Source organism: Ciconia boyciana, chromosome 9 (genome assembly GCF_034638445.1).
Source record: "Ciconia boyciana chromosome 9, ASM3463844v1, whole genome shotgun sequence".
Classification (NCBI taxonomy): Eukaryota; Metazoa; Chordata; class Aves; order Ciconiiformes; family Ciconiidae; genus Ciconia; species Ciconia boyciana.
The window spans coordinates 19,826,975-19,851,380 of NC_132942.1; the positions used below are offsets into that span (position 1 = coordinate 19,826,975).

At 46.0% G+C, this 24,406-nt stretch overlaps 1 protein-coding gene across 2 annotated transcripts in view; it reads right to left on the reverse strand.

Moving 5' to 3' along the window:
- ETF1 (eukaryotic translation termination factor 1) overlaps positions 1–24,406 on the reverse strand; it is a 30,294-nt gene extending 5,888 nt beyond the window's left edge. For both annotated transcript variants that reach the window (XM_072871957.1, XM_072871958.1), the window contains exons 1-9: positions 24,258–24,406; positions 24,032–24,173; positions 8,929–9,104; positions 7,964–8,103; positions 4,496–4,634; positions 3,367–3,557; positions 2,719–2,848; positions 1,781–1,936; positions 935–999 (exon numbers count right to left, since the gene is read on the reverse strand). In XM_072871957.1, coding sequence (XP_072728058.1) covers positions 935–999; positions 1,781–1,936; positions 2,719–2,848; positions 3,367–3,557; positions 4,496–4,634; positions 7,964–8,103; positions 8,929–9,104; positions 24,032–24,117 — 1,083 coding nt within the window. In that variant the 5' untranslated portion in view covers positions 24,118–24,173; positions 24,258–24,406. The remainder of the gene's footprint in view (positions 1–934; positions 1,000–1,780; positions 1,937–2,718; positions 2,849–3,366; positions 3,558–4,495; positions 4,635–7,963; positions 8,104–8,928; positions 9,105–24,031; positions 24,174–24,257) is intronic.

Consider the following 24,406-nt stretch of genomic DNA (forward strand, 5'->3'; position numbering starts at 1 on the left):
TAGCGCAGAAGCGGGAGAGAAAATGCCTTGTCTATTCTTCTGCTCAACTGTCACCTCATGCTACACTATTAGTTTTCACTGTTTCTTTAGATTTGCTTTATACCCTGCAAACAGTCCATCGCCACTCATCTAACCAGGCACTGTTTACTCTAGGAAATACTGATCTAGGCAAATACAGAGGCAAAAAGCATAGTTTTATAAGTAGAAGGTCAAGTGATTATTGGCATAGAAACACTACATCATTGCAGATAACATTGTAAACCTTCCGTGCACAGAAAGAATTAGCAATTACCCCACCAGGAGGGAAAGCAGCTGGAAATGGCTACCCTGGCAGTCCTAATATGAGACAGAGATGACCACCCTTTTTGCAAGGGACAGACTTTTTTGCCCAGCTTACTCCACAAAGGAATACAGCTCCTGACAGTAATACAGTCAGGGTTTTCTGACCTGTAGAGGCAAGAAACTCACAGGCAGTGAATGACAGATCCACATTTCAAATGTAACTAGAAGCAAACACTCCCTTGCACTTAAATCCACATCAGTTTCTAGCCTCACCGTTGTTTTGTACTGACCATATCAGTGCACAATAAGCAGGGAGTAATGATTTGGGACCTTAGCCTGCATGTTGCAGCCTGCAACATGTTGGTTGTGTTCTTGATGGTTTGATGGTGGTCAAAGACCCCATATTACCTGTCACTTCAACTCATTTAACACAGCCTTGGAATTGGCAGCATTAAAGACTGGAGAAAAGCAAGTCTAGAACTCAGGGGTTACACTGAAGGTGAACAGGAAGAGCCTACCTGTAGTCTTGAAGTATCATCTGAGTGCCAGAAATGTCATCATGCTCACATGCTTGCGACAAACTAAGCTCAGATATTCAGAATGCTGCACCACTACACTGAGATTAAATCTACAAGCCCCAAAGCTGAAATACCTCTTTATCTGTGAAGTGGGATTTATCCTTCTCTTGCTCTGGTGTCAAATATAGGATCTTCTCCTCTGAGAAGGGAGAGAAAAAAAAATTAGGTTGGATAAGACTACCAGATGCAGGTTAAGGACAGCAAGAGACTGACAAACAGCCAGCATTTACAACACAGAGGGTTTGGTCATTGACACTGCTTTTATTTCTAGCTGAAGCTCTATGGGAAACCAAAGAGGGCACATCAGTAGAGAGTAACAGATATCCAACTGCTTCAGAAACTAGGCTGCTGTTTGTCATACACCACTTCTACACAGCAGGGTATGTTCTGCCACAAAACAACAGTGTAGAGAGAGTGAAGCAGTTCACAGCCCTTCTGAAATTCAGCAGCTGGAAAGGACAGTCCACCCTCTGAGCACTCAGTAGGGTGGAGTTACAGTTACAGTAGAGAGTAACTGTAGCGCCAAAACCAAAAAAGGCAGAGGTCCTGCTGTAGGCATATGGTTTGTCTATAGTCAGTAAGAATTGTTTCTGGCCATAAGGGTCAAGTCAGTCTCCCTTCTCTAATGTACTGGTATCACACTTATTTACACAACTGAAAGGCAGGTTTCATGCTAGCTCCGTGACAAGCTGCCACCCCAGCACTGCAATTCTTTCTCCACAGTGGAAGCTTGCTAGTTTCAGACTTTTGCCCCAGCGTAGCTGGGAAGCTGCAAGTTAGTGACCTGCCTACACAACATCCCCTTGATCAAGTCCTTAAAAGATCTATGTAGGGGGTTCCTCCAGCGTAATCTATCCAAGTGAGACGGCTTAGGTGTTAAACCCTCATGAACCTTTCAGTCTCACAGAAGCGCCACCTACCCTCCGTGCCTTGGCAGTGCAGAACGTATCTCATTATATCCAGATTTTCATATACTATCAGTATCTCTACGGCTCCCATTTCCAAAGCTTTTAGTGTATCTTCAACGCCAAAACAGTACTTCCCTGTGTCCTGACTGATTTCATCGAAGTATCGTCCTGCAGCCAGGATACAAAGAAAGAGATTGTCATGAACACTGATCATGCCACATGGATTTTTAACAAGCCTGATTTGAATGCAAGAAGAAACGGGAAAAGGAGACTGCAATGCTGCTGAAGGAAGCAAGGGATATGATAACATGTCAAAGCATGTAATTTAGAACATTCATTGGCAGAAACTCAACTCCAAACACTGCCCTGTCAGGAATCTCACTCCATTAAAAGGCTTACCTTTGCTATGAAACAATCAATCGGACTAACCCACCAGCAGGCACTACTTCACTCTTTTTGGTGTAAGGTAGCTACTGTTACTATTGTCCTCTTGTGCTTTCAAATTAGCAATGTATGTCTGCTGACAGTCAAACAAGGGATCATTTCTACTGCCATCTTAAAACAAAATAAATCTTAACTCTCATCTTGCTGAAGATGCAAGCAATCTGAAGAGATATTTTTTCCCCTCCCACCCAAATGTCACCAGAAGGCCTGAAACTAAGGCAATCTCTGATGAAGAGATAAACAGAGAAGATCTGAGAAGTTTAGTGGGAAAAAAAAACCAACCACAAAAAAGCCTCCCACTCCTTAAAGTCTCATTAAGTCCTGCAGCATTTGAGAAGGTGTCCAGGTATCAGAAAGAATCACTACAAGTCATGCTCTGCTCAACTCAGAAAGTATTGCAGGGCTGAGGTGGCACACAAAGGCATTACCAGGAGGTCTTAAGCAAGATCAGCACATTCAATCAAGCATATTTGGCTCAGGAGAAGGCTGAGCATGTAGTCACATACCTATTAGTTTCTTCTCTTGAATGAATTTCACATTGGAGAGGACCTCAGTTGACAACTCAATTGCTTGATTGAATCCATTTTCTCCTCCATATGAAATGTCAACTAGTTTGAGCACTTTAGATTGCAACCGCTAAACAAGAAAAAGAGGAGACATGAAAAAGTCTATTACACAGCACTGCCATAAGACTTACTTCATAAAGCCACAAGAATAAACCTGGCAAGAGTCACAGCATTAATCTATTTTGCTTCACTTGCAAGCAGAGGTTCTGAGTCAGAGGGACCTCTGAATGCTTAATATTGAAGCACAATTTTCAGGCAACAGGGACAGAGAAATTAGGTTTAGTGGAGTTTAAGTCCAATAAAGCTTCTACTTTAGATTTGGGAACACAAAGAACATGAACATCAGTTCCAAAGTGGGGAGGACAGATTTCTTATTAGCACCATTACTAAGAAAAGGAGATCTTACCTCCTTGCAGGAGGTATTAGGAAAGGGAGACCTCTCTAGGATACATCAGATTTTTAGTTTTAATCAAATCACTTAAGACACCAAAGTTACATTCCTCCTGAGACGCATCTTATACCAGAGCTACTACTAATATCACCATGTTGCTACTGACAGCTTAAACATTGCCAGAAAAGGCCACTCACCTGATCAAACATGTCAGATTGACTTAATTCAGTTTTGAAGTCAGCTGATCCAGCTAAAACGAGACCAGCCACGTTCACCTTGTCGCCAGAAATGAACAGTTGCACAGCCGTCTCTGCTACCTTCCTTACATAGTTGTGTCGTTTTTCCATTCTCAAACGAGCAAAACGCAAGGCAGACTGACCTCCTCTACCTTTACGAGAGAACAGATGTGAGGTAGCAATCTGGAAGTAATTTCATTTCAGGAAGGTTATTAGTACATGGTCCCAACCGGGCCTTGAATAACTGAAGCCAAGGGCAGATGCAGCCTTCAGAATTAGTTTGCCACAAGCAGAGCCAGGGGCACTCATTGAAACAGCAAGTGAATAAAGAGCGTTCACTCACAGCAAGAGATTTTTCTCCATGTATCCCACAGAGGAAAATATGTTGAGGTTTTTTCTTTTTATACAGATTCACAACTCTCTATAGAAATTTTTAACATCTGCGCACATTTTCTATGTCCTGTACCTTCATTAAAAGCAATTTCCTTTGTTACACTGCTCACATACCTTTCTTGCTGATGCAACGCATCCCAGCAGTGTCTGCTGCAGAAACTTACTGGGGAAGACGTTTCTATTTCATTTTGTCCCATCCTAATCTACAGAGAAGGACGGTAAACCAGGAGTAGCTAACAATTTGCTGATTTCATCAGTGGCTCACTACAATACAGCATTGTATAGTGGAACTAGAATTTTGCTTGCTTCATTAGGCTTCTGTGCTTCTTGCAAGGAACAGGCTTCTTGCTTTTCACTATGGTTTGCATGCAACACCATCAGATGCAAACTTTAAAGACACTGCCAACTGGTATTACTACTTATGCTAGTAATATTTAGTTAAGAGTGTCCCAAAACCAAGTAAAGGGTCAAATGCACGAAGAAATAAAAAGTGCCACTTTAAGAAGATCAACTACATATTACAGTGATTAATTAATTTTGACAGAAGGCTCAGACTAGAGGCTTTGCTGTCAGGTTTCAGGGGAGCAAAGAATTGACTAGAGCTAAACACCTACAGGCCAAGTTCCCTGCTTCTACCCTCACATCCCACCCTGCAATATTCTGCTGCAAACAGCCTAGAGATAGACTACTGCATTACCATGCTTCTTTGGAAGATCCACAGTGAATTTGTGCAGGACTTCTCTTGTGTTTCCTTGAAGAGTTCCAAAGAGTGCACCGCTACCATCTATTACAATAAAGCCAAACTTGCTGTCGTCGGAAAGCAGTGCTGTAAGAGCCTGGAACAGAAAAGGATGTCAGCAGTAAGCACCAGTTTAAGGACCCTGGTTCAGAAAGGCTACTGGAAACAACACACCTCAATAAATTTTACTTCCGTAGGTGGTCATTGCTATTTTTTACAAATAAACGAGAGGAAGAGCAGCAGATTCAGGAGCTGAGACTATCCCAGATTACTATCTCACACAATGCTGCCAAGAGCAGAAAGAAAACTAATGCTTAAGCTTGATAACTCTTTTCACAGCATTAGCAGTTCATCACATGACATCACAGGCAGGTGTGATAGCAAAACCCTAAAGACTGGCTCTGGGAAGTGTTAAGTGAAACAGATCACACCTCTACAAGGCTGCACCACCTCTCCAGTTGGCAAAACTGGAAGAGTAATTTTTCTAGCACTCCAGCCAGGAAAGCAGAACTTGCTTAGTTCACTGATCAGGATATTTGTCAGTTCAGTTTTATACTACAAAGCACTGATACAGACTTTCAACTTGCCCACTACCACAAATACTGTCTTGCTGCACCTGCTGACTTCAAAAAGTCCCAAAGGTAGAATGATGAAATCTACAGCAGCTCTGACAAATTCAGCCTTACAAAGCAGAATTATGCAACAGCAGCATAACTATGCATTAACTGGCTATAAAGAAGACAGCCATAATATTTGCTGGAAAATGAAGTTATCCTTCAATTTTCTTCCCTTTAGAAAAGGCAGCAAAAATTCATCCTATAAGGTCATTTAAGTTGAGTAACAACTAAAGCACTGCTTAGTATCAAGGCTTTTGAGTTACTTTTGTCCAATTTCCTACCCAGCCCTGATTCTGGTGGTGTGGGACATCCACAACTACCCAAACTCCACACACCTTTGAGAGAATCTGTGAGCTACTGTTCCCTCAAGGGCAGACTGAGCAGGTAGGCACATTCAGCACGCACACACACACTTCCATTCACTTATACATGCCCAATAAACATAAAAGCAAGAATCCTCTTTCTGGCCGGCAAAAACACATTAGAAGGATGGAGAACTTGTCAAATTCAGATTGTTTTAAGTCACCAGTTTAATACTGAAAGAGCGATGGTGTTGGTTTACTGCACAGGACCTTTAACTGCCTGCATGCCTGCCAGCTTGATTATTGGGCTGAACTGAAAGAATAAAAACCATCAGTCATCTTTATCCAAAATCTACACAACCAAGTCTACAGCTTTCAAGCTTAAAAGAAGCAGACACTAAGGTTTAATAGAATCTACTGGCCAAAATAAATATTCTGTATTAATTCCTCAGCAGTGGGATGAATGAGAGGAGGAAGTGGCATATTACATTGCAATTTATTTAACTGGGACAGAGCCAAGCAAATCGTGTGACTGGAATGAATGCTCCAGCCAAGGTATCAAAATAAGTCATTGTAAATCCTACCCTTCAGACACACATCAGGGTTCATATCCCTCTTGGGAAGTTACTTTGGTTTCACACAGGCAATAAAATATCTAGAGGAAATCTTATCAGATACTCTTGCCAGGCAGCAGATGACTACAGCTCTGATGTTCTTGATTCCCTCTTATTTTAATAAAGTATCCAACGATCAGTGATTCCCCCAGTTTCCCCTTCATTAGTTCTATGTCAGCAATTCCATTGTTTGACCTATCAAGCACAAAAAAGGGACTATTGCTTTTATTCTGTTCCTTCAGCCTGGGCCAAGTTTCCTCTTTGCAGCTTCAGCCTGAAGGTGAGATCACATCCTTTCTCTGCTCCTTGACATGTCCTCACTTTCATAGGAAATCTGTTGATGTACTGAGCCAGATGCCCTATCTGTTGATTTCTAGTGGCATGTTGGGGGGAACCACTGGGTTAAAAGCACAGCTCTACAACCAAATGAGATAAGACAAATCAGGACTTCAGTGCTAACATCATCTCATTGCTCAAGATAGTATACAGTAGGCTTTTACAGCTAGATTTGATTCTGCAGTGCAGACAATACCAAGTAATAATCACATACTCAAAAGACACAGGAGAGCAAACAGCCCATGGAAAAAAGTGCCGTAGTAATCACATCATCAGTAGTAGCAATTACCACAAATTCCTCTCAAGTTATTGCCACTCTTGCTGAGTAATGCTACACACCAGCAAGAGTGTATTTACAGCTGCCTCCTGGGAACAGCCTGCCGGGCAGCAGCTACTTTTTCTGTATTGAATCAGTGCCCTGAGGCAGTAGCTGCAGCCAAGACCAAATTAATCCCTTTCCTCATAGGGTAGAAGGCAACCCACCACTGTCCATCCACTGCCAACAACTGCAGGGACAAATATCTCCCTTGGCTTTGCACCTCTGGCTCTCTCCTGAATTCTCTTATTTACCTCTTGCTTTCAGTTGCCTATGGACATGTGGGCTCAGCAGAACTCAAGAGCTGTACTTGTGCACAGTTTTGTTATTCCTGATAGGTCAAAAATGTATTGGGATTTCATCCTTGGTGGGGAGACAAAATAACAGGGATATACCTCACCTGTGCAACAAGGATACCTTTCCTTCCTGTACTCCTCCTACCCTTTGAAACCCAATCATGGATCAGATCTCCAAAAACCCAAGCAAACAAGCAGAACTACATTGCTGAAGGGCCTGTCAAGCCCGTGTCATATGGGTTTGATGACAGGCAATTAAGTCTCAGTCCACACATCAGTCCACACATGAACGCTATGGATGTGAAAGGCAGTCAGTCATCTACTACAAATATTGAGACCTCTGCAACTGCCAGCAGAGCCAAAACAGACTTAGACACAATAAACTGACTTCATGCAGTCAAGACTAGTGTAATCCACATTACTTTAAATATGCCTCAAACCATTCATTTAACTAAGATAAGCAGATGTTGGATAAAAATAATCCCACTTTACCCCAGACAGATCAGGCATATGCCAGTTCTCCATCAAGGGCCTCAGTTAACAAATCTGATATCAAGACTGGCAACCCTAATATTATCTTGGCATTACTTTAAGACCTGGCTTGGAATAAGATCTATGGGCCTCTAAGGGTAAGAAAAAAATTCTGCCTCCCATTACAGAGAAAAGCTTATGTCTGTGGGTTGCACAAACTCAGCAGTTACTAGCTGGGCCATGAAGTCATCTGTAGTAGGAGCTGGACAATATCTCATCTGCTTTGAGCAAATATCACACATTTCTGAATACTAGCTGGTCAGAAGCCATCCAGTGGGCAGCAGGATGTCTTAATTAAAGCCTGCTGTTCTATAAACCGTGGACTCAAGCACACCAAGGATTGTTCCAGTGAGTCTAGCAAAGCAGTCTTACTTTGACTACTGCAAGACCAGCAGGCAATAGGAGACTTCTTACCTCTGTGTGGAATTTGTTGTCACACAAGTACAACGACGTATTGATTGGTTTGAAAGGTTCAAAGTCAATGTTGACTTTCTTCTCTTTTCCTTCTTCTGTCACAATTGTTCCACAGTAAACAACCAGACCATTTGGAGGTACTACAAAGGACACAATGTCATTTTAGATCACTAAGAAATGCTGCAAGCTGTACCTATCACGAGCTAACTACTAGACCTTGAGACTTAAGACAGAGTTGAAATTGAAGTTCTCAAGATTTTTACTTTCCATTTTCCCCAACTCATTCCCTCCCAGATCTCTACAACAGAAAACAAAATAATTTAGTGCACATATACTGAACAGCTTATAACAGAAGCTAAAGGTAACACTGATGGAAAGACTTGCAACAAAGCTGCAAGAACATGTACCTGTCTGTTAAACCCATGAGCTTGCAAGCTCATAGGATCCAGAAAAAGGCTGAACATCCCCATGAGGCTTCCCTAGTTCTTATACAGCGATTTATACTGACCAGCTCAATGAAGGCCACTTGCCAGTGTAAAGGCAGTAGCAATGAACTCTTTTCCAGTACTCGTTTTAGATAGCCTGGGTCTATTTCCTCCCAGAATGATGGTAGCTGCGTAGCAGCATGCATAAGGCATACATAAGTTTCTGCTTGATGGAAAACCACTAGTTTAATGCAAATGAATTATTGTGGAACAGATCCTAAGGCTGGCCAAGTTTAGAAGAGTCAGTACTGCTAAGGACAGAATCTTGAGCCTGCTTACCAAAGACAAGGGCCATCCTACTTATTCTAGTCCCAAGATCTACCCTTGAAGTTGCCATCCTGGGCAACATACCTGGAATATCAGTGCAAAACAGTGGCACAGGCCAACAGATTTGATTAGCAGAAAACTGCATAATGCAGAAACTTAAGGCTGTTTCCAAGCAAGGGAAGTTTGCCAGCATCCATACAAGCTAGAAGTTACCTTTGTTATAGAGTTTCAGTCTTTGCTGTACAGATGTAATGGCTCCCAGTACTGAAAGGCGATTCACTCGAGACTTAATGTTGGAGGCGGTGCCAAACTCATCCGCTAACATTTTTGCCACTCGTGAAATCTGGTCTTTGGGGGGAATGATCAACGATATCATGCTGGTACCATTGCTGAGAAAGGAAAAAAGAGGGGTTGTGAGCAGCCACCAGCCAAAGCAACAAGTGTATTCATACCATATTCCATGCACACAGCTCTCTCCTCCCTCCCCCTGCCAAGGATAATTCACTTCACTGTTATTGGTGAAACTCCCCTTCTGCTGGACAATAATGGAAGAGAAAACAAAACAAAACAGGCTCTTCAAGAGGATTTGACTCCATAACCAAGTGCTTAGTAGAGGCTAACCTGAACAAGTCCTCCAAAAGCTGCTTGTTTAACCTGGGATACTACTCTGGAAAAAAGAACATATGTACAAGCTAAGGGCATGTAAGCAGTCCCTAGCAGAGAATATTTAAAACAATGCAGCCACATAATTTAAGGACATTTTTAAGCCCATTCCATTTGTTCTCAGACAGCTGGAGCACTAGCCAGCCCAAGTGTGGTTTTAACACTTTGTTTTCCTCAGATTAAGACAGAAAAATGAACTGGAAGGATGCTTTTGTAGCAGTTAGTCTTTTCTACTTTCCCACTAGCACTTTGCTTTATAGAGAAGCCCACCAACTCTGGCAGCTGCTTTAAATAAAGCATGCTTAAGTACATGACTGCTAGCTCAGAAGCACCAACCCCAGGCACGGAGTCAGGAGGTAAGACCCCACAAATCACAGAAATGGCTTAAATGAAAAAAGTAAGCTTGATATTCGTTTTTCCTATGGCTTTGGGGTGGATCCTGCAGAAGTCTTAATCCCCAAAGCAGCCTCATGGTTCAAATCCATCCAAAGCCAAAACAAAAAATCAGGGAAGTTTCTGTTTGCCTTCCAGCAGGTACCTCCCATTTGCCATTGAAGTATCCCAGATGTCTGAAGAACTGCTGCTGCATTGTCTCACATTTAACCCAGACCTCATACTTCACATTAGAGTATGGCATAAAAATCAAATGCCTCATCGTGTCCTCTAGCCCTCTCAAGGGCAAACCAACTAAGCTCTGTGGAAAAAAAATCTCTACTCAGGATTCTGAGTCAGAGCACCAACAAAGTGATTTTCAGCCATTAAAAAAATGGGTTTTGCTCTTTTACATTTCTTATGGCAGGACAAGGCAAACGTAGTACCTGCCTACTGCTGTTTCCGATAGTCATGCACCAGCATCCTGCCTGAAGTGTTTGGGCTACAGAGATAGCAGGGAAGTGCTTTAAAAAGCATCACTTCATTAGCCTCTTTACAAAAGTTGTACAGACCTCTTCCAAAGATCTTCAATTCAGGCCAAATTGAAACAGATGCTGGTAGGTCAAATAAGTCCCTGACCTTAAAGACAACTAATTGGTTTTAATATCCAAGATCCCCATACACACTAATCAAGAAAGTCAGAGACACTTGCACACATTATTCCCAGAAGGAGCTTTGAGCCATGCTGACAGCTATCAGACTTCCAGGTCACACCAGCCCAGAATACTCCATATACCACTCAATTAACGCAGTTAGCTACCCCAGTGAATGGCACAAGCCTTAGGGGAGATATAATGGCCTATCATTCCCAGCAGGCTCCTTTGAGTAAGAGGCTGATGAGAATGAAAGCAAGTCTTCCTGACTTTTCTGAAAGTAGCACTCTTGAGGCAAGCTCACGCAGTTCGTTTCTTCCTCTGAAAGAGATTCTCAGACTTCCCAGAGATTAGAAAGCTCTGCACATCATGCCTAACTTGCTGCATGAACTAAGGGCATCCCAAGGTGGCAGGTGGGAGATGGGACCATTATGCCCCTTGGGTTCTCCATGGCTCTCCTGCTAGGAAGAGATTTCATGCAATTTTTCCTGTATTGAGGACAGAGGGGAAAGAGCAGACAGTGGGCTAGGGGAGCAGGTAGGAACAGCAAGGAGGAAGACCAGGTGTGCCCTCCCAAGACCACTTCTTCAGTAAAAAAGCACTTGTAAAGCTACCTTCAGTTTTTCAAATGCAAGCCACCCCTCAAATCCCAGCCCCTGGCCTTGTGTTATGTTCCACTGCCCCAGAAACACTGGCGTTAGCAAAGCCGCGGGCCGGAGCACAGCTCTGTGTACTGTGAGCCAGCTGGACTGTAGCAAACCCACACCTTGAAGGGGCCACCATAACTGGTAATTATTTATATTACACACAGCATCTTATCTATAAGGCAGAGTCACATGTGTCAGTCAAATCACTGTTCCTTAGGAACACCCTGCCCATAGCACCCTACCTGAGGTAATACAGCGGACTTCACAAGCCCTTGTGATTTACTACTGCAAACAAATAAATTAAAAGGGTGTCTTAGATGATGCATTCTCCCTCATTGAAGCCTCAAACTAGTTTAATACAGCACAGTACTGTGCTTGGTCCAACCCTTCAGTAAATTCCAGCCTGGATTTATATCCATGTCCCAGAGAGGTTGAGACCAGCAAGATACCAGCTGAAGCAGATCTGCACTCAAGTGACCAGGATGGCTGCAGAACTCCTTCACACACCACTAAGACCTTGTTATCCTACCACAGGAGAGCGATTTTCCCCTCTCAAAACAAGCTTTGTACCTGTATGTGATCTTACTGCAGGATGGCAAGGTCTAAAAAACAAACCTGTGGTTGCATCTGCTAAATTCACCACAATGAGACAAAATGTAGCAAAGAGTTTCTAAGAAAGCTGCTGTTCAAAAACACTACGAAAAAATAGGTTATTCTGCATAGTAATACAATTTCGAGGTTTCTTATCGGTCTTTGCAGCCACTGCACCTGAACAAGACAACAAGTATTTCTGAAAAATCCTATGCCTCCTCCTCCTCCACAGCTGCTAGATGAGCTGCGCACCAGGTTCTACAGTACATTTACTCTGGGAATGAGGTAGGGGAAATCATGCTGACTATGACCTCCCGAAAGGGGCCTTTCCAAACAGCAGACCTCCAAAACCAACACGCTGTGCGTGAAGCACATGGGACATTTACTGCCTGGCAGGCCATGGCCAACCACAAATCCCCTAGCGAGCACACTGCCAGACAGAACTTCATTACAGAATTGTTACAGTGAACAATTAAGTAATCAATCTGTCTAGATTAAGGGCAGTGCTCACACTGGCAGCTCGGGATCGAACGTGCAATGAGCTGGTTCTTCCCTGTATCATCCCCAGCACTCCTGCAGGAAGGATGCACCCGAAGCACTCCAAAATATATCCTGCTCAGCAGGATCCAGATTTCAAAATGCAGCATTGCTAAGATGTTTCCCCCCCTGGTTTTAGTGCACCCAAGACAAATTATACTAGATCAGCTGGAATCTAATCCTTTCAGACTGAACTGAGCCAGGAAGTTTTAAGCAGCTAGGTACAGTTGCTGTCCCTATTCTGGACTAAGGAGTGCCTGCACAGCAGCCAAATAGCTGCTACTGTAATGCAAGTACGTGCATCAAGACCTGAAATGCTCAGAGATGTTTTCTTTGTAGGAAATCAGCATCCTGGATCACAGGACAGCACAACATGTGCCACTGCACAAGGGACTGGAGAGGAGAAAACAATTAAAAGCATTAAGGGCACCTGTCCACATACTACAAAGAAACAAGGGGGCAGTTAAGTGCCAACCTCTGGAAAGGTAGAAACACTTCACTGTCTGGGTACTATGGTTACTACTCACACTGCACCAGCCCTGCCAGTAACTGGCAATTAGCTCAGATTTAGCATGGCCTGAAAGGTACCAGCATCAGGTATCTCTAGGATAGAAGATGGTGATCAGGGCTCCAACTCTGCTCCTAAACCACTGCAGGTGGGCCCCAACCTTGCTCCTACAACCTGCCAGAGAACTGGTTGGGGGAAAGAGGGAAGCAAAAACAAGCACATTTTGCTCTCTTGAGACAGCAAGTTCTTTAGAAAATTGAGGTTTATGGATAGGACAGCCTGTTCCATTATTAAAACTTCCATGTTACTACAGTTGGAATTTCAGACAACTGTACCACAAAACAAACAGCTTTCCCAGTCACAGAGAGGCCTAAGAGCAAGTGTTAACAAGTTATCACAGTAAGTGGCAGTGTGTGCAGTGCTGAATCATTGCTAACCTAGCCCCGAAAAGCTGAAGGGAAAAGTTTTGCCAATATTCCTGGCAAGCGGGTACTACAGCATCCGAGCAGCTTGTTTTCCCTGCAAGATCTTCCTGCATTGCCTAAGAGGTATCATCCGACAGCATCTCACCGTGCCTTACAACAGCTGTGGTATTGCAGACCATGGAAAGAACCATTGGGTTATTTCCAGAAGCAAGAGCAGGGATTTCACAGAAGACACTTAAACCAGCTGGATTGCTATGCCGAGTCCCAAGCCATGTTTGGCACCAGGAGCGGTGCCCACTGTGTATGTGTTTTATGGTTCAGCATGAGGAAGCCACCACAACAGAAGGCAAGTGCACAAAGCAAGCAGTGTATCACATTTGAAATAAGCTGCCAAGTATACCCCATGGATGGTTTTCATTACAGCTGGCAGTTGAGCCTCCTATTCTGGGTGGCCATCTTCATCTACAGGGATTCAGTTTCTACTCTTTTGCCCACCAGACGGAACAGCTGAGCAGATCCTTAGACCTTCAGCTTTCAGCTGAAACTAGAAACTGGTCCAGTGGTTTTCTAAAAGACTCCTACCATCTTACAGCATTATGTCAGTAAAATGGCTACCTGCAGGGCTGCATACCACACAAAAACCAAACCAGCAAGTACCAACTGTAGCTACCTTTGACTTGTCAGACAAGAGCAATCCCAACCAGAAGCCTGAGGAAGAACAGTCACTCAACCTGTCTCCTGGAATTTGGGATATGCACTGGCAAGGGAGAGCATTAATTTAACAGACATGCTATATAAATAGCAGTTAGCAGCCTATCCTATGGTATCAGAGGAGACCTGACAAACAGCAGCTGAGCTGTAGTTCCACAATGAAACATTTTACACTAATAGCACATGTGTAATGCGGAGATACAGGCAAGGAAGGTCAGTCATTCTCTATGACTCAGGATGAGCTTATTTTTTACAGGGCATGAGCTTCATGAGTGTCTTGCTTTCCCCAGGAACCAAGGGCAGCACAAGGCCTATATGCAACTGCCAGAGACTGGCAGGAGCGTGGAGCAAACAGCTTTCAGATAATCTGACCTTAACCACATACCACAGCTAGGAAGCTTTCTATGAAATAACTGTTGCCACATACTGCTGCAAGCAGCGTTACCTTCCCAAGGTAACATCTTTTGGTCTCCATCCAAGAGGACTGCAGATTACTGGGCAGGCATCACATGTACTGAGGAGCCCAAGCTGCCTGGACAGCCAAGACTACTGAAGTTATACAATGGCTAGACCAGTTCCATCACTGACACATCCACAGCCAGCTGCAAGACTGATGCAGTCTATGTAATCCAAGGCAGAACTTCACCAGGCACATACCAAAGGCCCGAAAGAAGAGCGCTACTTCTGAAAAAATACCCACATAGCGCTGCAGGCACATGATACTTCAGTGAAGGACTAAGTTGAAAGCACAGTCCACACAGGCAGTGATGTAAGTAAAAAATATTTGAGGTTTTTTTGATCCTGTATCTGAGTAGAGATGTTGAATGAAGCGCTATAAAAAGTAAGTGTCCTTTGGTATAGGCAAGTACAAAATTGCTGGTTTGGGTTCTCTTACAAAACATAGGCCATTAGACACTCCCTATTCATATAAGCCCTGTATGCAACAGTGTCAACCTTGACATAGGGAAGTTCTATGCATATGCTCTTACAACTTATGAATTATGGCTGTGAAGTACATAAACAGGTCATAGCTGTGCCCTTTAAAGACTTAATGTCTTTTAATAAGACAAAGCCTTCATCAAATAGGAAGTGGCTCAAGTCCACTTGAGATGCCACATCTAGAGAGATGACAGCAGATGCAAAAGCTACATAACTTCTCCTCGAAATCCTGTCAGCCTGCTAGGAAAGAGCAGAGACAATCTTAAGAGTCTAGGATCCCCTCAGTGCTTCAGAGGCAACATCATCTGGAAGCTTACCCAAAGACTGCATCACCTGTGAGAACATCAGTTTAATGCTTTGCAACAAACAGCCAACATGCCTCAATTTAATTGCTGCTTGAGAAGCAACAGTTTTTTATGATGTCTCTATCAGAAATAGATTAAATCACACTCCTTGTTCAGATGATGGGCTCAAAGCACAGCTCGAGCAGGAGACAAGTGCTGCATGGATACCTAGACAGAGCACACAACACTGGTTAGCTGACAATGGGACCTACCATTAGCTCCTTTGAAGTTTAATGTGAAGTTGAGCTGAAAGCCATGCTGTTGGCAGTACTTTTTACAGCATCATTTCAGCAAGAACCTCACAACCCTCACCTCAGAGGCAATTTGCATTTCACTACAGCATACACCAGAACTCTGGATCATCTACTGAAAGGTGACATCAATACAAGTTGCTCCTCAAAGGTTTCCAGGTCATCCAAAGAATGGTAATGAAGATACGGAAGAGACCAGTTCCCAAGCAAAAGTAAGGCAGAGATGACCTCTCTGGATCCAGTGCCACCTCATAAATACAGAAAAAGCATAGGATGGGGGCAGGGTGGATATGAGGGGAGGATTGCAGAGCCAGGAGACCAAGTCATTCTTTCCTCAAGAGTACTTTTCAGCATAAACACTAATTGGAAAACGTGAGCCCCCCCTCCCCTGAGTCGAAGAAACACTCCAGATAGCCAATTCTCCCATCAGTCTTTGAATGCCACCTCTATCCTGGACAAAGGAAAATCACTTAGCTGCACAGCATGAAGCCATGCAGCTATTGCCACCATTTCGTGAGCCACTATGGCTCACGCAATGCCAAGCTCTCAAGCTGTAGTTCTGTCCCAGAGCCCTTAGACAGGAATCTTCTATTGCATCTGCCAGCATTACAGGAAGATGATATACAAAAAGCACTCCGTGTAACCAGAAACAGCTTGAACACAGACATTAAGACTGTCCTGAAAAGGTATTCTGCCCTCTTACCCTAACCCACTGACCTTCTCAAAGAGGAAAAGCCCCCAGATGCCAAGCAAGCTTACCATGTGCAAGCTAGGGAGCGAAGCACCAAGCCAGAACCCACCCTGGAAAAGAGAAGTGAGCCTGCTCTCCTCAGTGCATCCCCTGTTTCAGCAGCAAGGGAAAGCTTCCCACAGGGAGGCAGCAGATGGCTGCTTCAGTAAAGGAGCAGAGGCAAGACTGGCTAGTGTCTCACCAAGGGTCAGGCAAGGTAGTGCTTTCCCCCCCTCAGCAGTCACTGGCCTGCTGCCAGGATCTGCCTCCTGAGCTCAGCATGCATCACTCCCCAGGGACAGAAAGGAGGTGAGAGAAGAATCAGGTCACAGACCTCTTTCTCCACATAGCAGAGAGTTTGGCCAGGTATCACGTGTCCGAAGGCTGCACAGGTAGCAGGTAACAGCGAGCCCTTGCCCACTGGTCCACCACGCACTACCTGCACAGAGGTGAGTGTAAGCAGCTCCATGCTCCAAGCTTCCTCCTGTCCCCAGCTGGAGCCAGCTCCGACACTGTGGCTGCTTCTCAGGCAGCCACCAGCACCCAGATCCCAAATCAGTTCTGCAGCTCCAGGAGCAGATCCTGACTTCATCCCATATTGCTGAAGAGCATTGAATCAGCATGAGTAGATACTGCACACCCCACAGGGAAGGTGAATCAATGCCACTCTGAAATCCTTGGATCAAAGGCAACACATCACAAAACATAATTGCGTAGGCATGTTTTGAATAGGCCTTACTGGCTGCATCTGACCTCATGCAGAAAGTCCGGATGCCCAATTACTGGTAAGTGGAACAGACATTTCTGCACTTCAGACATTTGTGACTCACTGGGAGGCTCAGTTTTGCCACAGCTCCTCTGCTCTCCCTCCTCCCTCTCCAATTATTAATGCTCCAAGTTTAAAAGACTTGTTGCATTATGCTAATGGGCCAGTTGGGTACAAGATGTACACAGAGGGACTGAAGCAACAAATCCAGATTTGCTTGTTAAGATGTTAATGCCTCAGAGCTACATGGGAATAGGGAACTAATGGGGGGGGGAATCCAGTTGCCACAAAGCCAAAAATGTCTGTCCTCTTTGGAGGTGCTCATTCCCATCTTCTACCACATCATTTGTCTTCAGCAGTCAGGATCTCATTCATTAGCTCTATGTGAATGATGATCTGTGTATGAATCACACTGTTCGCTAATGATTCACAAAGTTGTAAAAGAGGGTGTCAGGCTGTCGAACTACCAAAGGCTATAAAACACTTACTAGAGTTCTTGTCTGACACTTAACCGTTCTCCCAGATCAGGTCATTTTCTGCCACTTGCTAGAGTGTACTCTCAAAACAGCACTCCCTAATTGTTGCTATAATTCAAAAGGAGCAGGTAGAGCAGGCAGATGAGAAAGCCCAGGAAATGTTTTATAACAATTAGACACAGGCAACCAGCGGGGTGTCAACAACCTTTTGGACATTCTCCCCAGTTCCAACTGCCTTCTCACCTGGCACAGAGAGAGGGCAGCTTTCTCAGACCACCCACCCTCAACACCACCAAAACACAAGCTCTTAAGAGACACTGCCTTAGTCCTGAGAGGCTGGATCAGCCCTGTTCACATGAAATCCATATTCAGCTTCTAACCCCAGCACTATGGAGACAGGCAGCCTGAAGAGACTCAAACAGTCAAAGCCAGGAAACAGTGTGTAAGCAGCTGCAGTACATCCTACATGATTACCTGCCACAGAGCCCTGAGGTATCAGTTCTGCCCTCGACTATTTCTATTTCGGCCTCTCTGCAAATGTCTCCTCCTTCTCCTCACACTACCAGAAGCAAAAGGCAGTATTAATATTATAGCCTTTACCTCTGTAACAGAAACATGACCTCCTTTAGAAACTACCCTTAAGACAAGTGGGCTGAGAAAGCACTACTTCAAGGAAGCAATTTGGCTTAGGTAAGAACTTAAATCATAACCACTTCCCTAAACACTCCACACACTAATGGCAGATCATAAAGCCAAAGCAGAAAACTCCTTGTCAGTAAAGATAAACTCCACATGCCACCCCACAGACGCTACTCTTCCAGTCCTTGCCTCACTCATCTGTTTCACATTCCACAGAGTGAAAGACAGCCATTTACCCCAAGGCTAGCCCAGCCCAGATTCCAGCAGAAGCAAAAGACTTTTAACAAAGTTAGGTCCACTGGAGACATCAGCTTGCTGTGGAGAGATCCTCAAGGCTATTCCATGACTGGCACTAGCATGACATATCAGCACTGCAACCTAAGTAACACAGCACAAGTTGGAAAGCCAAGTAGTACCTTGCCACAGCACTGCCCTTCACAGATCGACCAGCTCACCCAGGCCCGGTTCAAGGTCTCCATCATACTGAACGTCCTAAAGGTGAAAGCTTCAGTTCTGCAGAAACAGATCCTGTATAAACGGTTAAACTGTTTCCCAGAGCCCAGACCCAAGGCACAGCCACAAAAACAAACAGATCCCGATAAAGAAGGTAGGGAAAGAGATCTGCTGCCAGCCTGGGAGCAGGGGAGGGAGCCTCTTAACCAACACATCTCTGGCAGTGTGGCCAGAAACCAGTCACAGCAGTGAAAGACCACACCAACTCCTCCTCCTGATGTATGATATCACTTAAAGACAAGATAGTTATACTGGTACTTGCCTAGACACAGTGGTATTGTTACAATCACATAAGACACAGTACACCACTATATATGGTATACTGTATCTTATATGCATATATGGTGCAGTAGAGGAATTCACACCACAGTTAAGAACCAACTACTCTAGCACATCCAACTATTCAACAGTTATTCCAGCACACTTGCAACTTCAGTGCAACGAAGCTGTACAGCACCTGCTGTCAGAAGAACAAGCCATCTACAGTCAAGCGCTGCAGGTGCTCCCAGGAGTGAATATTTGCACTGCCTAATTCAGGAGAGAAATACAGCTCACCGATGCAGCACAATATAACCCCAGCACCACCAGTTTCCCAGCACTTTGTTCGAAAGAAATCAGGAACAAGGCAAACCCGTACAGGACATCTACTTGCAACTGACCCCAGTTACTCCCTAAATGCATCCCAGCAGCTAGTGCTGCTGTAGCATTCACAGCTGCAGTGTTAACTCACAAGAAGGTGGGCTTTCAGGTTCCTTTTGGAAAGGCCCACCATGCTAACAGTAGAACAGGCCAAGACTATCTTGTTCTCCAGAACCACCAGGTTGTCCAAACAGGTCTCAGCCTTGCCAACTTGCCTGGTCACAGAAGCAGCATCATCCCAGGACATCCCAGACCCAGATGTGGAGATGCATAGCCTCCTGTCCCTGTCACACAAGGCTGGGAAACAGCAGCAACTTGAGGCTAATTCCAAAGTTAGGCCCTTCCATCAGGATCAGCAAGGCTCCAGATGGACTGCAGGAGAACCCAGCTGCAAATGATGCTTTCTGCAACACAAGCTGGGCAAATCATTTATGTCTAAGCAACAGGTCAGCTTTTCCACCCTCAAGCAGAACTAGTATATGTTTCATTTTGCAGGAATTCCCACACATTTTCAGGCCTCTGTCCTTCCTGGTCACTTTTTATTTATCTCATATTTGGGTTCTCCCATATAGCAGATGGAAGTCTCAACTTAGCAGAATCCAAACCCTAGCAGGAAACTGCATCGCTTTGCTTTCCCATAGCTCTGGAGACACCAAGACTTCCCCTTCTCTTGCCATTTCTCCATTCTCCTGCCTTGATACATTTCTTCCAGTTACAACCAGAATAAGTTACTTGTTCAGACTTAGTTTCTGCATTTGCTCAGAAGCCTGCATATGCCCTGTTCCCCCCACCTTTCAAAAAAGTTTAATTTGGAAACATGTTCTTCAACACACTGTTTGTCAACTGTAGTTGCGCTTGCAGACAGAGCCTTCAAAGACACCATTCTCTTTGCCTCCTCTTTTCCTGTTTCAGTAAAATAACTCGCAAGGGCTACTGCTCTGAACAGAAGTCTAGCCCTGCCTTTAAGTTCAAGGCAGGAGAGATATCTCAAGGGAGCAGGTTCCCAAAGGTTTTACCATTATAATGCAGCTCCACACCTTGCATCAGCACCGGCTGCGCTCTTACTCAAGGTCAGAGAGTCCATCTGCCCAGAGGAGGTGTTCACAAACTGTTTCTGAGCAGAGCTGTTTTCATGAAGAAAGCCCTTGTTTCTAAGACTTTGAGAAGTTATCCAAATGTGATTCAGATGTGACATCTCAGGCCTAAGCCTGCAGGGAGACTGCTAGTTGTTGCCGATACTTGATTTTGCAAACATTTACAGCTTAGATTAGCAGAAAAAACTGACCATAGCTCTAACTATTCAGAACTGCAAAGACCAAAGGAACAAAGAGTGATTGTCAGTTTAACACTGACACTGGAAAACTGCATGAAGCAATGGCAGAAAAGCCCCGAGAGAGAGGATAAGGGAAAAACATAGTGGCTAATACTGCTTAGACTTGAGCTGCTGCAACATCCACATGCAAAGACATGGCTGCAACTTCCGAGTGGCACAGTCTTTCACCAAGACTTTGTTTTACAAAAACTAGCTGTGAACTGAAAGCAGAATCCCTCTGTAGGGGAGAAGCACAGATGCTTGATGAAAGTCTGAGCACTCCAAGCTACCAGAGATGAATCACAAGGCTAGACTTCTCACAAGGGCATAACTTGCTCATCACCAGCCTTTTACCCTCCTCTTCTTCTGGCTAGAAAGGTTAATTGCCTGTAGCACAGAACTCAGGCCTCGTTTGCTCTCGCTCATACATACTCTGCAGATATCAGCTACTCCCCCTTCCCTTCTCACCAAATCAGAAAGATCAACTCATTAACTTTCCACAGTATCAGTTTGCAACTCAACTTTGGAAGAGCTAGGAGGAGATAACAGACACTTCTGTTTTAGAAAGCAAGATACATCCAAAAGCTCATTCTACTCCCTGCCAGCAGAGACAGGGGTTTGGGGTTTTAAAAACTACTTTTCCTTGGTTTGATTTGCCAGATTCTTACTATCCAGAGATCAGTGAGAAAGCCAGCTTTCCTAATCAGGGCTGGAAAAATAACACAGGACATTCTTGCTAGGATGTTACCTTAAAGTTTGAGAAGCAGTCTTACCCCCGCTGGCCTCTAGCTGACCAGCTTCTGGTAAAGCTGAAGCTCTAATCTTCTCCCTTGGTTTTCTGACCAAATACTGCCACTTACCTCATCTATCCCAGACACAATAAAAGCATTCCCTTGCTTTTATGCTTACTTAAGATTTTGATAACATTCTGCAGATTTCGTTGCGATTTTACCAAAGTAGCTGGATAACAGCAGAGGTGCCCCAACCACCACATGTGAATTGAACGTGTAGCTCCAGCTTCCTCCATTTCCCGTCCCTTTGATCCACTGCAGGAACAACCAGCACATGAAACTGGGACACTGCTGCTGGGTCACTATTAGGAGTACATGAGTAAGGGAAGGTGGAGATGCCAAGGAGTCCCTGGCCTTCCACATCACCCTATTTAAAGGCTTTGCCCCCTAACCCACCCCAGAACAGGTCTTCCTACTTCACAGGAAGAGGAAGCGACTCTCCCAAAGGCTGGAAAAGCCTGTTTCACTGCCTCACACCTCTGGTACTGGGGAGCCTAATACTTCTGGTGGCAAAAGTTGCAGCATCTCTTCCCCTTACCCAAACAGACTAGGATAATTTTAGCTAGCCCTCTCTGGAAGCACAATGTGCATTTACACATAAACCAGCATAACCTTGCTTATAGAAGGATTGCTAGCATCAGCAGCCTTCGTCAGGTGACAGTTTAGCAGTTAGCACACATATTAAATGGAGGAAGAGCAATATCACAACATCTAGGAGATATGCTGGATCCAGAGGGCTCAGCTAAACCTCCTACACGCATTTTATAGCGCTTGCAGCATCTTTACCACAAAGTAGAGATGTGCCAGCGATCGCTGATGGGGAAGAGGGAAGACATCTGGGCTGTGACCCCAAGAAGCTGTTACCTCTAACAGCTACCCACTCCAAGCTAGCCCTTCAGCCTCACCTCTCCCAGGAGCTCTCCGATATCAGTTTTAATCTTGTTCTTTGCAACATTCATCTATTCCAAACAACATGAGAGCTGCCGCTAAAGGTAGACATGCTTATGCTACCACATTTTGAACTGGGGAGAGGCAAAATGCTAACTGTACATTTCCAAAACACACCCCAGCCTCCCTCAGTGCTGTTACAGGAACAGATAGCAGTTTTCACAAGCTGACGTTGATGCCCATAGCTCCCCAAGCCCTTTCAACTCCATGGCAAAAATCATTTACATGCTCCCATGCTTGCTGGGACCTCCCCACAAGTATAACGCATGCTGTCAACACTGTGTGAAGGCACAGCTGAATGACCAGCTTCAGCAAAGTCCACTCTGCTGCAGAGGAGTAAAACCCTGACTCCGCACTCCCTTTTTCCCATACCCCCATCCCTTGCACAGCTACATTGTAAATAAGATAAAAATTTAGGGAGACCTGTCGCTTGGGTTCTCCTCCACTTTCCCCTCCTGCCTCGGTTGGTTTTCAGCTGAACGATTCCCCTGGCCTACTCTACACACAAGAACAAACAGCACTAAGGAAAGAACAAGACAGCATCTTGGCTTACGTGAGCTGTCCAAAGGCAACCTGCCTTTTGGGTGGCCACAGTACAATGCCAGTGGTGCCCCAGCTAGATTAACACTGTTTCAGATAAGCCTATGGAAACTGGAGCCACAAGGGTGGCTAACGAGTCACCCTTCATTTTTATGTTATTGAACTGTATACCAAGACATGCACTTTCTTTGCTATTTTACAGCTCCAGTACCTATAGTTCTTAGAATTACTCAAGCCCGAGTGGCTTCCTGACCCATGCAACAAGCCCCTGCTGAGTTACACACAGAAACAGGCACCATGTCACCTCTGGCATGGGACAGGCTGTGAAAACATCCAGCAATGTTATTTCTGGTGGGAAAAAAATAAATCAAAGTGCAAGGACAATGTAAGTGGGATAAGAGACTTTAAATTTAATGCTATCGAAACTTTGGAAGAGATTGCTTTTGGGGAAATGGAGCTAAGCACTTTCACTGGGAGGTGAAGCAGTGAGAAAGATCAAATAAGTGTAATTAAGAGAAATAATAAAGCAGCCCCTGCCTCCCTGCCCTTACCCTCCTGTCTTCCCGGAGCCAGCTGGTCCCTTGGGAGGAGCCCAAGCCTGCACGGGGGCCAGAGGAGCCGTCTACTCCAGCTGGAATCCGCCATTCCCCGGTGCCAGCTGGCACGGGGTGGCCAGGGGGCACGGCAAGGCCGGACGCGACGTGGAGCTCCGCAGCCAGCACGGGCCCTGCGTCCCCTCTCCTCTGCCCGGTGCGGCAGGGCCGGGACGGACACCTGTGACACCCCCGCAGAGGCGGCCGGAGGGAACTCATCCGCTTAGGGGGGTGGGGGAAAAAACAGCTGACGAGCCGCGACCAGCCGAAGCCGGCTGGGAGCTTCGCGGCAGGCGCTGCCCTTTTCCCGTGCGGCAAATACGGTTACGCTTCCTTTCTGCGACTAAGCCTCCCCGGTGTCCCCGGGGGGCACGCGGCCCTCCCGGCCCTATTCGCCGGCCCCCAGCCTCGCTTTTCTCTCCAAGCCCAAGCCCCTGAGCGGGCGCAGGGACCCGGCCGCTTCACCACGCGGCGAGACAAAAGGGCACCGGGGCCCGGGAAGAGGCCGCCGGGCCGGGGCTGCGCCTCGCCCTCCCCCACCCCCGCGGCGGCAGGCCCGGGGCTGGGCGGGCCGGTCAGCAGCTCCCTCGCTCCGGTTCCCGCTCCGGCCAGGACCACCCCCCCCGCCCCCCGTTCCCGGGGCGGACAACCCCGCTGCCCGCCGGCCCGCCCCGCAGCCGCCCTCCCGCCGCGGCCGCCCCCGAGGCGGCGCAGGCCCCGCCGCTCACCCGCGGGCCGCCTCCAGGCTCTTGATGAGCTTCTTGATCTTCCAGATCTCCACGTTGCGGTCGGCAGCGCTGGGATCGTCCGCCATCTTCTCCCTCCTCCTCCTCCTCCTCCTGCTGCGGCGGCGGCGGCGGCTGCGGCGGCCTGTGGCGGGCCGGCGGCACAGACACAGCGGTTAAACCCCGGCCCCGACCCGGCCCCGCCGCCGCCCGCCCGCCGCGCCCTCACCTCAGGCCCGGTCCCCCCCGGCGGCGCGCGGCTGGCGGCAGCGCTGACGTCGGACACCGGCTGCTCGCGCTCCCCCTCTCCGCGCTGCATGTGTTGCAATCGGCTCACATGGGGCCTGTGACATCACTTCCGGGGGACCGGGGCGGGGG